General features: G+C 41.7%; 4 protein-coding genes across 5 annotated transcripts in view; all 4 read left to right on the top strand.

Moving 5' to 3' along the window:
- Nucleotides 1-16,493, top strand: part of LOC133012097 (protocadherin gamma-A11-like) — a 250,455-nt gene that overhangs the window by 38,217 nt on the left and 195,745 nt on the right. Inside the window, exon 1 of one of the 2 annotated variants that reach the window (XM_061080069.1) lies at nt 4,274-6,661. The exons of the other annotated variant lie outside the window; for it this stretch is intronic. Within the exon in view, the coding sequence (XP_060936052.1) occupies nt 4,274-6,661 (2,388 nt within the window). Of the gene's footprint in view, nt 1-4,273; nt 6,662-16,493 lie in introns of those variants that run through there. 2 annotated transcript variants of the gene reach the window in all.
- On the top strand, nt 24-2,441 carry LOC133012184 (protocadherin gamma-A12-like). The gene has a single exon (XM_061080165.1). The coding sequence runs from the start codon at nt 24-26 to the stop codon at nt 2,439-2,441; it is 2,418 nt and encodes an 805-aa protein (XP_060936148.1).
- Nucleotides 7,524-9,953, top strand: LOC133012183 (protocadherin beta-15-like). The gene has a single exon (XM_061080164.1). It carries the CDS (start codon nt 7,524-7,526, stop codon nt 9,951-9,953), a length of 2,430 nt encoding a protein of 809 aa, XP_060936147.1.
- LOC133012182 (protocadherin beta-15-like) lies at nt 12,459-14,879 on the top strand. The gene has a single exon (XM_061080163.1). It carries the CDS (start codon nt 12,459-12,461, stop codon nt 14,877-14,879), a length of 2,421 nt encoding a protein of 806 aa, XP_060936146.1.

The following is a 16,493-nucleotide window of genomic DNA, read 5'->3' as shown; positions in this document are numbered from 1 at the left end:
TTCGCGTTGTGCCATTTAAGATGATGCACAAACGGTGCATTATTCAAAGCTGCGGCTTTGTCTTTTTCTTTGTTATGGTGCAGTACGCACACGGAGACCTGAGCTATTCGTTACAGGAGGAGCTGAAGCGCGGATCTGTTATTGGGAATATCGCTAAGGATCTCGGACTGGAAGTGGGAAGACTATCTGCTCGCAAAGCTCGTGTTGACATGGAGGGAAACGAAAGAGAGTATTGTGGAATTAATCTTCGAAGCGGGGATTTATCGGTTGCGGAAAGAATAGACAGAGAGGAGCATTGTGGAGAAAAGCCTTCGTGCGTTCTGAAATTTGACTTGCTCCTGGAGAATCCTTTGGAGTTACACCGGTTGTCTCTGCAGGTGCAGGACGTGAACGACAATGCACCAATTTTCCCGAAGGATACAGTCAAGCTGGAAATAGGAGAGTCAGCTGTCAGAGGAGCTAAGTATCGCATAAACGCAGCTCACGATGCAGACATAGGCAAGAATTCAGTTGAAAGCTATATTTTGGAACAAAACCCTCACTTTGTGTTTAGTATTCAGACGACAAGTGCAGGAAGTAAATATGGTGAATTGATTTTAAATAAGGAGCTAGACCGAGAGGAGCAGCAGGAAATGAAATTATTGCTCACGGCTGTGGATGGTGGCTCTCCTCAGAGATCCGGGACTATGGCGATACACGTCATTGTACTAGATGCTAATGATAACGCCCCGGTGTTTACTGAGGCCGTTTTTACAGCCACATTACCAGAAAACTCGCATTTGAAAACCAAAATTATCACCGTAAGTGCATCAGACGCAGACGAAGGTGTCAATGGAGAGGTTACATATGAATTTAGCCGACTCTCTGATAAATCAAAAAAGATGTTTTCACTGGATGAGAAATCGGGAGAAATCAGCGTGACAGGCGAGATAGATTATGAAGACGGATCCAAATATGAAGTGTTTGTCGAGGCTAAAGATGGTTATGGGCTGTCTTCAGAAGCTAAAGTGATTATTGATATTACTGATGTGAATGACAATGCTCCAGTTATTTATCTAAAGTCACTGACCCACCCCATACCTGAGAACGCGTCACCTGGTTCAGAGGTGGGGATCGTTAACGTGCAGGACAGAGACTCTGAGAGTAACAGACAGGTTCGCTGCTCCATTCAGCAAAATGTCCCTTTTAAGTTAGTTCCTTCGATTAAAAACTATTATTCTCTGGTGACCACAGGACAACTGGACCGTGAACTAGTGTCAGATTACAACATTACAATCACTGCCACTGACGAGGGCTCTCCACCTCTGTCCTCCTCTAAAACTGTTCAGTTATCTGTCGCTGACATCAACGACAACCCACCTGTGTTTGAGGAACAGTCCTGCAGCGCATATGTGACTGAAAATAACAAACCTGGCTCCACTTTATGTTCCGTTACTGCTCGAGACCCCGACTGGAGACAGAACGGCACAGTGGTGTATTCTCTGTTACCTGGTGAGGTGAACGGTGCCTCGGTGTCCTCCTATCTATCAGTTAACGGAGACACGGGGGTGATCCACGCTGTGATGTCGTTTGATTATGAACAGTTCAGGAGCTTTAAAGTCCACGTGATGGCCAGAGACAACGGTTCTCCTCCGCTCAGCAGCAACGTGACAGTCAGCGTCTTCATATCGGATGTGAACGACAACTCTCCTCAGATACTGTACCCCGCCCCGGAGGGCAACTCCTTCATGACCGAGCTGGTCCCCAAAGCTGCACACGGAGGCTCTCTGGTGTCCAAAGTGATCGCAGTGGACGCGGACTCCGGACAGAACGCCTGGCTGTCCTATCAAATAGTCAAATCCACTGATCCGGGACTTTTCACTATTGGTGTCCACAGCGGAGAGGTCAGGACACAGCGGGACATTTCTGAATCTGACAGCATGAAACAGAACCTTATTGTGGCGGTGAAAGATAACGGACAGCCCTCTCTGTCTGCCACCTGTTCCATGTATTTACTTATTTCTGATAACTTGGCTGAGGTGCCAGAGCTGAAGGATATTTCTTATGATGAGAAGAATTCAAAACTGACCTCCTACCTGATCATAGCACTGGTCTCTGTCTCCACCTTTTTTCTGACCTTCATCATCATTATCCTGGGTGTGAGGTTTTGTCGCAGGAGAAAGCCCAGAATGTTGTTTGACGGAGCTGTCGCCATCCCCAGTGCTTATCTCCCTCCTAATTACGCAGATGTTGACGGCACAGGAACTTTACGCAGCACTTACAATTATGACGCCTACCTGACAACAGGTTCAAGAACCAGTGACTTTAAGTTTGTGACATCTTACAATGACAACACACTGCCTGCTGACCAGACTCTGAGGAAAAGTCCTTCTGACTTTGGTCATGCCTTTGGAGACTGTGATTCTTCTCCTGAGGTAAGACCGGCTGTCATATTCTGCTAAAATCATCTGAATTTGCATCTTAACAATTTACCAAAACCCTCAGAGAAATTTGTATATGCCTGGGTTAGATTTTTAAATGGCAAATACACAATGTACGACGCGTGTGGTATGAAGATTCTTTTTTTTAGATTCAGTCCATTTCAAATAATTCAACCTTTACTCTAAAGTAATAGCTTGTTCTGAAGCACTCATCCTGAACTTCCATGAGCATATTTCTCTTCTCAGTTAAGGTTGAGTATTCTGATGTCTTCCAATAGTTCAGAGAAGAGTTATCCACTCTTTTATGCAGGTATTTCAATTTGTGGTCATTCAAGAGACTGTAAAAACTTCTCCGACCTTAAAGCTGTATCACTTGACCACAAACTATCTGCTTGTCTCTGTCCTTGGGGCTGAACCTCACTTTTGCACTCGATATGCATTTTCAAACATTCAAGATTAGTTTCACTAAATAACTTGTTTTGCCAATGAGGCTCTGAACAAAAGTCCAGTAGATTTAGTTGATGCTCTCAGAAATTTTGAAGAGTTGAATCACATTGACACCAACTGACGACCGGTTCCAGACGCAGTAACCTTATAAAAAACAACACTGTGTGCCGACCATACTCTGATGAAATGTCCTTGTAACTTTCCTGATGCATTTAGAAAAGTTGAAGGTTCTCATAGAGACACACTCAATATCACTAAACTCGTCTTCAGTGTTCTGGTAAAGGCATTCTTTGGTTTTTGCTTAGACAATTCTACCTGGTAGCATTTTTACTGCATTGGTAGTTTTGTATGTCTGCAAATGAATTTGAATTATCTTGGACACATTGAGTTTAGATTTCTATTTTTATTTAGTCTCACATGAAAAACTTATCAAAATACCTTCCTTGTTTCTTTGTTCTTGGAGCTGGTTTATGTTGCATTTTTGTGTGTTCAGAGAAACATTACCCATGTAGTTCATGCAATTTTCCTTTTCCCCTTTGCTGATTCTCTTCTCTGTGAATATTTTTCTACAATAGTGCTTATTTGCATTGAAGATTTCATATGAATACATACTCATTTGTATCAACGGTCATTAGATGTTTAATATTGTAGCAGTGTGACTAATTTCAATATGAAGCCATGTGAGTTTGTTCTGGTTTGTTCATTGTCTCTCTTTTCTACGTTGGTCCTTGTGTAGAAGTTTGGACATTGTAAAAAAAAAAGGTGATCTGTTCTTAATTACTGGATGCATTGATTTTATTTTAAAATTGTTGAAGGAATATTTGAAATGGGACAACAGTTCAGATTACATCTATAACAGTCAACAGATTTTCCTGGAGGTTCAGGTTAATGTGAAGTGCTAAATGTCACAAAGCATAAATATATTTCCTTTCTGAATACTACAGGTTTAGGTTGAAATGGATTACGATTCCCCTTTGTCGCAGACAAATAATAGGTTCTTCGCTTTTTCAAATGACAGTTTTTAAGCTTGGAGTGTCCTACAGCAATTACGGATTATTTAGCTTTTTCCTTGTTAAACATGTGCCAATTAGACCAGTAATTTACTGGATTTTATCAAAATCCAGTCAAGTTAGAGTTGAATATTTTTAATAACAGATATGTTATACCTAACTTATGCTCATGGTGTCAGTGTGCACCAGTCAACCACTAGTGATTGTCCACCCTTCAGTGTCATCGAATTTAAAGCCTCATTCTGCTTTTGTGCCGCAATTCACGAGCACAGCTGCGTGTAGGACTGGATTGAGACGTCTTCTTGGATTATTTCGAGAAATCACAGATGCGTCGTTGATATATTTTTACCTACTTGGGATTTGTTTTAAGGAATATTTGCTTTTCCTCGCATAACAATGGAATGCTTTAGATTCTCGCTGCACGGCCTGGCTTTCATTTTTCTTGCCGTCCTCCCCGTCAATGGAGACGTGAGCTACTCTGTTCCGGAAGAGATGAAACGTGGATCTGTAATCGGGAATATTGCAAAGGATCTGGGGCTTGATTTGGGCAGATTGTCCGCTCGCAAAGCCCGGATTGATACCGAGGAAAACGGTGTTAAGTACTGCAGTGTAAATCTGAAGACCGGAGACTTGGTCGTACAGGAACGGATCGACAGAGAAGGGCTTTGTGCGAAAAAAGCATCGTGTGTTCTGAAGCAGGAACTTGTGCTGGAAAATCCATTAGAGCTGCATCGTATTAGTATCCGTGTCCAGGATATTAACGATAATACACCGCAGTTTAAGGAGGATTCACTCAAGATTGAAATTCACGAATTGGAAGGCAAGGGTGCGCGTTTTCTTTTAGGAGAAGCGCATGATGGAGATATTGGGGAAAATGCTGTTCAAGGTTACTCACTTCAGCAGAACGAACATTTTAAATTAAATGTTAACACGAAAGCAGGGGGACGAAAATACTGTGAATTGGTCTTAGACAAAGTATTGGACAGAGAGGAAAAAGAAGAGCTTATGCTGTTGCTTACTGCATTTGACGGTGGTTCTCCTCAGAGATCAGGTACTGTAGTAATACACGTCACTGTGCTGGATGCTAATGATAATGTGCCAGTGTTTAGCCAGGCCGTTTATAAAGCCAGCCTGCCTGAAAACTCTCCTCTGGATACACTTGTTACCACCATAAGTGCAACGGACGCTGACGATGGTTTGAATAGTGAAGTCACGTATGCATTTGATCATGTTTCAGATGAAAATAGCAACGTGTTCTCTTTAAACCCCAAAACTGGAGAGGTGAGAGTAGCTGGAGCTATTGATTATGAGAAAGTGTCATCATATGAAATGCAGATCAGCGCCAAAGATGGTCTGGGATTAGTTTCTTATGTAACGTTAATAATTGAAGTGACTGATATAAATGACAACGCCCCAGTTATATCCCTGAAGTCACTGACGAACCCCATACCTGAGAACGCGTCACCCGGTACAGAGGTGGGCATCATTAATGTGCAGGACAGAGACTCCGAGAATAACAGACAGGTTCGCTGCTCCATTCAGCAAAATGTCCCATTTAAGTTAGTTCCTTCGATTAAAAACTATTATTCTCTGGTGACCACAGGACAACTGGACCGTGAACTAGTGTCAGATTACAACATTACAATCACTGCCACTGACGAGGGCTCTCCACCTCTGTCCTCCTCTAAAACTGTTCAGTTATCTGTAGCTGACATCAACGACAACCCACCTGTGTTTGAGGAACAGTCCTACAGCGCATATGTGACTGAAAATAACAAACCTGGCTCCACTTTATGTTCCGTTACTGCCCGAGACCCCGACTGGAGACAAAACGGCACAGTGGTGTATTCTCTGTTACCTGGTGAGGTGAACGGTGCCTCGGTGTCCTCCTATCTATCAGTTAACGGAGACACGGGGGTGATCCACGCTGTGAGGTCGTTTGATTATGAACAGTTCAGGAGCTTTAAAGTCCACGTGATGGCCAGAGACAACGGTTCTCCTCCACTCAGCAGCAACGTGACCGTCAGCGTCTTCATATCGGATGTGAACGACAACTCTCCTCAGATACTGTACCCCGCCCCGGAGGGCAACTCCTTCATGACCGAGCTGGTCCCCAAAGCTGCACACGGAGGCTCTCTGGTGTCCAAAGTGATCGCAGTGGACGCGGACTCCGGACAGAACGCCTGGCTGTCCTATCAGATAGTCAAATCCACTGATCCGGGACTTTTCATTATTGGTGTCCACAGCGGAGAGATCAGGACACAGCGGGACATTTCTGAATCTGACAGCATGAAACAGAATTTTATTGTGGCGGTGAAAGATAACGGACAGCCCTCTCTGTCTGCCACCTGTTCTATGTATTTACTTATTTCTGATAACTTGGCTGAGGTGCCAGAACTGAAGGACATTTCTTATGATGAGAAGAATTCAAAACTGACCTCTTACCTGATCATAGCGCTGGTCTCTGTCTCCACCTTTTTTCTGACCTTCATCATCATCATCCTGGGTGTGAGGTTTTGTCGCAGGAGAAAGCCCAGAATGTTGTTTGACGGAGCTGTCGCCATCCCCAGCGCTTATCTCCCTCCTAATTACGCAGATGTTGACGGCACAGGAACTTTACGCAGCACTTACAATTATGACGCCTACCTGACAACAGGTTCCAGAACCAGTGACTTTAAGTTTGTGACATCTTACAATGACAACACACTGCCTGCTGACCAGACTCTGAGGAAAAGTCCTTCTGACTTTGCTTACGCGTTTGGAGATTGTGATGATTCGCCCGAGGTAGGGAAACATCTTGACTACAATCAGGAAAATACCCTTAAAATCCAAATATACATTTTTAACATCAAAGATGAACATTTAATTTTGTGTTTCAAAGTATTTTTACTTTTTCATCGTATCTATTGTTTTAAATAGATAAATGAACACATACACACAATGCTCACAAACACACACAGACATGATCCTCATTTATGTGCGTGTTTTAGTTGTTTCCACTCATTCGAACAATTGTTGTAAATCGGTGAACGATTTATATGCCGCTCCTCTTTTCTCTGTGCATGGTGTTGAACACAGTTTGTATCCAGTTACATGATTAGAGGTTGTAAACATTTATTTTCCGTTTTAATTATTATGGCATATATAGCCACAAAGTACAGTTGGCATCTTTTATATGGCTCTCATCTCTTGTTTTGGTTTCTTTCCCCTTGCATTTCTTACTTTTATTTTTACATATTTCAGCATAAGCTATATATATAAATAAATTATATCTCGGTTTATATTCGTTGTATTGCAATCCAAAACTTGTTTGTATATTAGGGAGTCATGCTTATCCCCGTAAATATATCTGGTTTACACGCTTCAAAAGAAAGAAAAAAACAAATACTCTTCCGTGTTATGTCTCAAAAAGTACTCAAGGTGTCAGTATGCACTTATAAACGTGAATGCACGCCTCCTCCCCACCCATTCATGTAGACAAATATAAAGGCAGTTCTCCATATACTGGTTCTACGCTGAACCCGTTTGGAAGAGGGACGGTAGTGTTCTGAAATTGGAATATCCGAATAAATAGCGAATGAATTGCTAAAACGTGTTTGAGGCTACTTCAATTATTCGCCAGATTTTTTCCCTTCCTGCCGCAGGCATGGAAGTGAACAGATTTGCGCTTTACAGCTGCGGCCTCGCTTTCGTGTTTTGTTCTTTCCACCCTGTCACTGGAGACGTGAGCTATTCGGTTGCAGAGGAGATGAAACGTGGAGCTGTAATCGGGAATATTGCAAAGGATCTTGGACTGGATTTACGCGGTCTGTCCGCTCGCAAAGCCCGGATTGATACCGAGGACAACAACATTCAGTACTGCAGCGTCAACATCAACAACGGAGACTTTATCGTACAAGAAAGGATCGATAGAGAAGGGCTTTGTGCGAAAAAGGCATCGTGTGTTCTGAAGCAGGAACTTGTTCTGGAAAATCCATTAGAGCTGCATCGTATTAGTATTCGTGTTCAGGATATTAACGACAATTCACCGCAGTTTAAGGAGGATTCACTGAAGATTGAAATTCACGAATCTGCTGATAAGGGGGCACGGTTTCAACTGGACGAGGCGCACGATGCAGACATAGGAGAAAATGCTGTTCAGGGCTACTCACTGCAGGAGAACGAGCATTTCAAATTAAATGTTAACACGAAAGATGGAGGCCGAAAATACTGTGAATTAGTCTTAGACAAAGAATTGGACAGAGAGGATAACAAAGAGATTGTGCTGTTGCTTACTGCTTTTGATGGTGGCTCTCCTCAGAGATCAGGTACCGTAGTACTACACGTCACTGTGCTGGATGCTAATGATAATGTACCGGTGTTTAACCAGGCCGTTTATAAAGCTAGTCTGCCTGAAAACTCTCCTCTGGATACATTGGTGATCAAAGTGAGTGCAACTGATGCAGACGAGGGAATGTATGGGGAAGTCACTTATGGTTTAAATCTTGTTACAGGTGAAAATAGCAACGTGTTTTCTTTAAACCCTAAAACTGGAGAGGTTAGGGTAGTTGAAGCTATTGATTACGAGAAAGCTTCTTTATATGAAATGCAGATCAGCGCGAAAGATGGTCTGGGATTGGCTTCATATGCAAACTTAATAATTGAAATTACTGATATAAATGACAATGCTCCAGTTATTTATCTAAAATCACTGACTAGCCCCATACCTGAGAACGTGTCACCTGGTTCAGAGGTGGGCATCATTAACGTGCAGGACAGAGACTCTGAGAGTAACAGACAGGTTCGCTGCTCCATTCAGCAAAATGTCCCTTTTAAGTTAGTTCCTTCGATTAAAAACTATTATTCTCTGGTGACCACAGGACAACTGGACCGTGAACTAGTGTCAGATTACAACATTACAATCACTGCCACTGACGAGGGCTCTCCACCTCTGTCCTCCTCTAAAACTGTTCAGTTATCTGTCGCTGACATCAACGACAACCCACCTGTGTTTGAGGAACATTCCTACAGCGCATATGTGACTGAAAATAACAAACCTGGCTCCACGTTATGTTCCGTTACTGCTCGAGACCCCGACTGGAGACAAAACGGCACAGTGGTTTATTCTCTGTTACCTAGTGAGGTGAACGGTGCCCAGGTGTCCTCCTATCTATCAGTTAATGGAGACACGGGGGTGATCCACGCTGTGAGGTCGTTTGATTATGAACAGTTCAGGAGCTTTAAAGTCCACGTGATGGCCAGAGACAACGGTTCTCCTCCGCTCAGCAGCAACGTGACCGTCAGCGTCTTCATATCGGATGTGAACGACAACTCTCCTCAGATACTGTACCCGGCCCCGGAGGGAAATTCCTTCATGACCGAGCTGGTCCCCAAAGCTGCACACGGAGGCTCTCTGGTGTCCAAAGTGATCGCGGTGGATGCGGACTCCGGACAGAACGCCTGGCTGTCCTATCAAATAGTCAAATCCACTGATCCGGGACTTTTCACTATTGGTGTCCACAGCGGAGAGATCAGGACACAGCGGGACATTTCTGAATCTGACAGCATGAAACAGAACCTTATTGTGGCTGTGAAAGATAATGGACAGCCCTCTCTGTCTGCCACCTGTTCCATGTATTTACTAATTTCTGATAACTTGGCTGAGGTACCAGAGCTGAAGGACATTTCTTATGATGAGAAGAATTCAAAACTGACCTCTTACCTGATCATCGCTTTGGTCTCTGTCTCTACCTTTTTTCTGACTTTCATCATCATCATCCTGGGTGTGAGGTTTTGTCGCAGGAGAAAGCCCAGAATGTTGTTTGACGGAGCTGTCGCCATCCCCAGTGCTTATCTCCCTCCTAATTACGCAGATGTTGATGGCACAGGAACTTTACGCAGCACTTACAATTATGACGCCTACCTGACAACAGGTTCCAGAACCAGTGACTTTAAATTCGTGACATCTTACAATGACAACACTCTGCCTGCTGACCAGACTCTGAGGAAAAGTCATTCTGACTTTGCAGATGCCTTTGGAGACTGTGATTCTTCTCCGGAGGTAGGAACAGGTGTCATATATTACTCAGAATATTAGAATTTGCATTTGAACAATTCACCTAGACACCTTTTGAATCCATGTACTTGCCTGTGTTGCCTATCTTCTTTTTTAAATCACAGATTCGGAATGTTTAGCATGGGTGCAAAGAAGACGTCAAGCCGACCTTTATTCTAAAAGCAATTTGTTCCAATACTCATGGAGTGTACTTCACTTCTTAGTTTAGGTTGAATTCTTGTGGTATCTTTCAAGAGACACGAGAAGATGTTTCCATTGTGGTATTCAGATATCAAAAGTTTTTGGTCATTCATGTTTCTTTTTTCGTGATCTTTTTCGAAAAATCAGTTTCACTTGATCTCAATGCATTGCTGCGTCTCTGTCTTTGGTGCTGAACATCACCTTTAAACTTGAGATGTCTAAGACCCATCCCCCATGTTTCTTTTCTTTCTTTTGTTCAGACATTTTAGATCACAGTTCCACCTGCCAACTTGTCTTTCAGAGGAAACTAAACAAAAGTACCTTGAGTGAGTCAGTAACTTTATGACATTGATATGACAAACAACGCTCCGTCGGCCGACCACATTTTAATTCTGACGAAATGTTCCATTGTGCTCATGCATTTGGAGATAATAATTGTTTTCCCCAACATACGGATACATTCAACATCTTTAAATTCTTATTTAGTATTGTGCAAAAGATATACTGATTTTACTTTGGTTATTTTAGAATGTAGCATGGTTTTATTGCAGTGGTAGTTTAATGTCTGAGGGGTACTTTAGAATTAGCAAAGGCACATTTGAAGTGTCCATTTCTCTTTTTAAATGTATTCTCATATGAGAGATCTTTTAAATATGCTCATTGATTTTTGTGCTTTGAATCCTGGTTTATGTTGCATCTTGGGTAATTTAGAGATCTGTTACCCTTTTGGTCCACGCTTTTTTCCTTCTCCCGTTTGCTGATTTTTTTCTTGGACATTTCAGTGACTCTGTTTTTTTCAATTAGTGTTTAGTTGCTTTAAGGGTTGGTATGAATACAACCTCCTTTAGATAAACATTGATTAGACTTAGATGAAGTATTGGAGCGGTATGAAAAATCGGAACATGGAACCTGTGAATTTGTTCTTGGCTTGATAATGGTCTCCCTTTCTTAATTTGGTCCTCCATATCTACAAATATAGACATTCATTTTTGAAATATACAGTGTCCAGCCTTATATTAATATGCAATGCTAAAGTTTTTAAATGCCTTTATCTGTTCTCGTCTTTGTTTCCTGGTTAGATGCTGTAGAATGTTTGCAGGTGTAAATAATACAATTACAAATACTTTAAAGGTTTAAGCAAACATATGGTAATCAGCTGCAATATGTCACAATCAAATTTTGATTGAGAAACTTGCCACAATAGTAGATTTAAATAGAAGTGCGATAGTGTTGTATCTGGTGAATTTCTAAGGTTGGAACTTAACAACTTACATTTTATCCATATTCCTCACCATAACCACAAATGTTTACAGCTGTTTATCTATCAGTTTGTTTTAATATTTGCTGATTTTCACAACTGAATAAGAACTTGCATAGAGCACACTCAATATTTAACAATGTATATGTCTTTCCCTATAATGAATTTGTTGTTCAATACTGGATATTCAAACACAGATGAAAAAAAATCTGATCTCTTGAGACTTGCCATCGCTCATGCTGGAGTGGGAAAATCCAAATCAATTTGTCTTTGATTTCAGTGCATTACTTTAAGTTACAAACTGTTTATTGTGTGTTTAAAAGCACAAAGCAGTTGCATTTATATCTACAACAGTCAGCACATCATCCTGAAGGTCCATCTTGGTTAAAGTGCAGTAACATATTCCAACATGTTCAACATCTAAAAAATTAAGAAGTGGAAGATGTTTAGCCATATGATTTGAGCAAAAGTATAAATATACCAAGTTACCTCTTTTTAACTTGATCTAATCTTCACCAGTTAATTGGGAATTTGAAGAAAGGGAATGATGAGGAAGCAATTTCAACCATTTTATCAAGGTGCGATTTTTTTGACACTAGTTATCCGGCACTTTAATATAAAACCAGATAGAAGTCCCAATGTGTCTTCAGATATATAATTGGTTGTTCCGTTTTTCATATAGTGAATCTTTAAATTAGATCCTTCAGGAGACACGATTACAGCTTTTTCATGCTTAATTTGCTTTTTATTCATCAAGGGCCAGTTCGAATATTAATGCTATTGTTTTGATTTAAAAATAATGTTTGGGAAAGGGACCCTTTTTTTTAAAGCACAGAAACATTTTGTTATACTTGAAAAATGCTCATGGTGTCAGTGTGCACCAGTAAACCAGTAGTGATTCTCCACCCTTCAGTGTCATCGAATTTGAAGCCTCATTCTGCTTTTGTGCCGCAATTCACAAGCACAGCTGCGTGTATGGATGTGACGTCTCTTTGGTTTATTACGACAAATCACAGATCCGTCGGTGATATATTATTACCTACTTGGGAATTGTTTTGACGGAATATTTGCTTTTCCTCGAAATAACAATGGACTGCTTTAGATTATCGCTGCACGGCCTGGCTTTCATTTTTCTTACCGTCCTCCCCGTCAATGGAGACGTGAGCTACTCTGTTCCGGAAGAGATGAAACGTGGATCTGTAATCGGGAATATTGCAAAGGATCTGGGGCTTGATTTGGGCAGATTGTCCTCTCGCAAAGCCCGGATTGATACCGAGGACAACGGTGTTAAGTACTGCAGTGTAAATCTGAAGACTGGAGACTTGGTCGTACAGGAACGGATCGACAGAGAAGGGCTGTGTGCGAAAAAGGCATCGTGTGTTCTGAAGCAGGAACTTGTGCTGGAAAATCCATTAGAGCTGCATCGTATTAGTATCCGTGTCCAGGATATTAACGATAATTCACCGCAGTTTAAGGAGGATTCACTGAAGATTGAAATTCACGAATTGGAAGCCAAGGGTGCGCGATTTCAACTGGACGAAGCGCACGATGGTGACATCGGAGAAAATGCTGTGCAGGGCTACTCATTACAGCAGAATGATTACTTCAAATTAAATGTTAAGTCAAAGGGCAGCGGGAGGAAATATGGTGAATTAGTTTTAGACAAAGAATTAGACAGAGAGGAGAAAAAAGAGATTGTGTTGTTGCTTACTGCATTTGATGGTGGCTCTCCTCAGAGATCAGGTACTGTTGTAGTTCACGTCACTGTGCTGGATGCTAATGATAATCTACCAGTGTTTAGTCAGGCCGTTTATAAAGCCAGTTTACCTGAAAACTCTCCTCTGGATACACTGGTTATAACTGTGGGTGCAACTGATGCAGACGAGGGAGTGAACGGTGAAGTCAGTTACGGATTCGATCATGTTTCAGATGGAAACCAAATATTCTTACTAAACCCTAAAACCGGAGACGTGACAGTTGCTGGAGATATTGATTATGAAAGAGAGTCGTCGTATGAAATGCAGATCAGCGCCAAAGATGGTCTGGGATTGGCGTCATATGCAACGTTAATTATTGAAGTTACTGATATAAATGACAACGCCCCGGTTCTTTCCCTGAAATCCCTGACTAACCCCATACCTGAGAACGTGTCACCTGGTACAGAGGTGGGCATCATTAACGTGCAGGACAGAGACTCTGAGAGTAACAGGCAGGTTCGCTGCTCCATTCAGCACAATGCCCCTTTTAAATTAGTTCCTTCGATTAAAAACTATTATTCTCTGGTGACCACAGGACAACTGGACCGTGAACTAGTGTCAGATTACAACATTACAATCACTGCCACTGACGAGGGCTCTCCACCTCTGTCCTCCTCTAAAACTGTTCAGTTATCTGTAGCTGACATCAACGACAACCAACCTGTGTTTGAGGAACAGTCCTACAGCGCATACGTGACTGAAAATAACAAACCTGGCTCCACTCTATGTTCCGTTACTGCTCGAGACCCCGACTGGAGACAAAACGGCACAGTGGTTTATTCTCTGTTACCTGGTGAGGTGAACGGTGCCTCGGTGTCCTCCTATCTATCAGTTAACGGAGACACGGGGGTGATCCACGCTGTGAGGTCGTTTGATTATGAACAGTTCAGGAGCTTTAAAGTCCACGTGATGGCCAGAGACAACGGTTCTCCTCCGCTCAGCAGCAACGTGACCGTCAGCATCTTCATATCGGATGTTAATGACAACTCTCCTCAGATACTGTACCCCGCCCCGGAGGGCAACTCCTTCATGACCGAGCTGGTCCCCAAAGCTGCACACGGAGGCTCTCTGGTGTCCAAAGTGATCGCGGTGGACGCGGACTCCGGACAGAACGCCTGGCTGTCCTATCATATAGTCAAATCCACTGATCCGGGACTTTTCAATATTGGTGTCCACAGCGGGGAGATCAGGACACAGCGGGACATTTCTGAATCTGACAGCATGAAACAAAATCTTATTGTGGCGGTGAAAGATAACGGACAGCCCTCTCTGTCTGCCACCTGTTCCATGTATTTACTTATTTCTGATAACTTGACTGAGGTGCCCGAGCTGAAGGACATTTCTTATGATGAGAAGAATTCAAAACTGACCTCTTACCTGATCATAGCGCTGGTCTCTGTCTCCACCTTTTTCCTGACCTTCATCATCATCATCGTGGGTGTGAGGTTTTGTCGCAGGAGAAAGCCCAGAATGTTGTTTGACGGAGCTATCGCCATCCCCAGTGCTTATCTCCCTCCTAATTACGCAGATGTTGATGGCACAGGAACTTTACGCAGCACTTACAACTATGACGCCTACCTGACAACAGGTTCTCGAACCAGTGACTTTAAGTTTGTGACATCTTACAACGACAACACACTGCCTGCTGACCAGACTCTGAGGAAAAGTCCTTCTGACTTTGCAGATGCCTTTGGAGACTGTGATTCTTCTCCTGAGGTAAGACTGGGTGTCATATTCCACTCAACACGTTAATTTGCATCTTAACAATTCACCAAAACCCCCAGAGAAATTTGTACTTGCCTGCCTTGCATTTTTAAACGGCAAATACACAATGTACATCGCATGTGGTATGAAGATTATTTGTATAGATTCAATCATTTTTTGAAATAATTCAACCTTTACTCTAAAATAATATTTTTTTTCCTGTACACTCATTCTGGACTTCTTGGAGCATATTCCTCTTATTAGCAAAGGTAAAGTATTGTGTTGTGTCTTTCGATAGTTGCCGAAAAAAATGCTCCACTCTTGTATGCAGGTATTTCAATTTGTGTGGTCATTCAAGAGACTGTTTTATCTTTTTCCCCAAACCTGTATCACTTGACCACAAACCATCAGTGTTTCTCTGTCCTTGGTGCTGAACCTCACTTTTGTACTTGCAATGTATTTTCAGAAGCAACCCATGTTTTTTGCTTTCTACCACTGTTCCAACATTTCAGATTAGTTTCACTGACTAACTTGTTTTGCCAATGGGGCTCTGAATGGAATTCCAATAGATTTATTTGATGCTTTTTGAACTTTTGAACAGTTGAATCACATTGACACTAACCTGACAACAGGTTCCAGACACAGTAACCTTGTCGCAAAGCCTTTTTGCTGAACAAACTCTGATAAAATATGCTTGTAACTTTCCTGATGCTTTTAGAGAATGTGTTGGTTCTCATAGGATCACACTCAATATCACTGAAGTCGTCTTCAGTGTTCTGCAAATGTAATTACTCGTTTTTTGATTTCATTATTTGACCTGCTTTAATTTTATTGCGTTGGTGGTTTTGTATGTCTGCAGGGGATAAACAATTCACTTGGACACATTGAGTTTAGTTTTCTTTCTCTATTTAGTCTCACGTCAAAAACCAATCATGATAAGTTCTTTGTTTCTTATGCTTGGAGCTTATTTATGTAGCTTTTTTTATATTTAAAGATACGTTACCCATGTGGTTCATGCAATTTTCCTTTTCCCCTTTGCTGATTCTGTTGAAGATCTAACGGATTAGTCTTTTTCCACATTAGTGTTTATTTTCTTTGAGGATTTTTCCTGAATACATACTTTAGTGGATTAACGGCCATTAGATGTGTAATATTGAAACAGTGTGATTAAATTGAATATTAAGTGTGAGTTTCTCCTGTTTTTTTTGTTTTCTCTCTTTCCTGTCCTTCTGTAGAAGTTTGACCATTGTAAAACAGACAGTGTGTTATTCTTGATAAATGGATTGCATTGATTTGATTTTAAAACCGTTTAAGGAGTATTTGAAAGCACACAACAGTTCAGATTACCTCAATAAGAATCAACAGATTGTCCCTGAGGTTCAGCCTCAAAGTTTAACGTGCAGTACTAAATTTCACAAAGCCTTGAGTATTTTCTCATTGGAGTTGTGCAGGTTTACGATGGGATGAAAAATGGTTCCCCTTTTGTCCTCAGACAAATAATAGGTTCTTCGTTTATCAAAGAATAGTTTTTAAATTTGGAGTGTCCCAGAGGAAGGGTTAAAGCAACTGATTGTTAAATTAGCTTTTTCCTTAGTAAACATGTGCTAATTTAGAACAGTCATTTTGTGGTTTTTATCGTAATTGCAGTCACGGTAGAGTTGA

Source organism: Limanda limanda, chromosome 10 (genome assembly GCF_963576545.1).
Source record: "Limanda limanda chromosome 10, fLimLim1.1, whole genome shotgun sequence".
Lineage (NCBI taxonomy): Eukaryota > Metazoa > Chordata > Actinopteri > Pleuronectiformes > Pleuronectidae > Limanda > Limanda limanda.
This window is presented reverse-complemented; position numbering and strand designations above follow the sequence as displayed.

Excerpts from the sequence above, each read along its gene's own strand:
- LOC133012184 (XM_061080165.1), top strand. The coding sequence starts at position 24 with ATGCACAAACGGTGCATTATTCAAAGCTGCGGCTTTGTCTTTTTCTTT.
- LOC133012183 (XM_061080164.1), top strand. The coding sequence starts at position 7,524 with ATGGAAGTGAACAGATTTGCGCTTTACAGCTGCGGCCTCGCTTTCGTG.
- LOC133012182 (XM_061080163.1), top strand. The coding sequence starts at position 12,459 with ATGGACTGCTTTAGATTATCGCTGCACGGCCTGGCTTTCATTTTTCTT.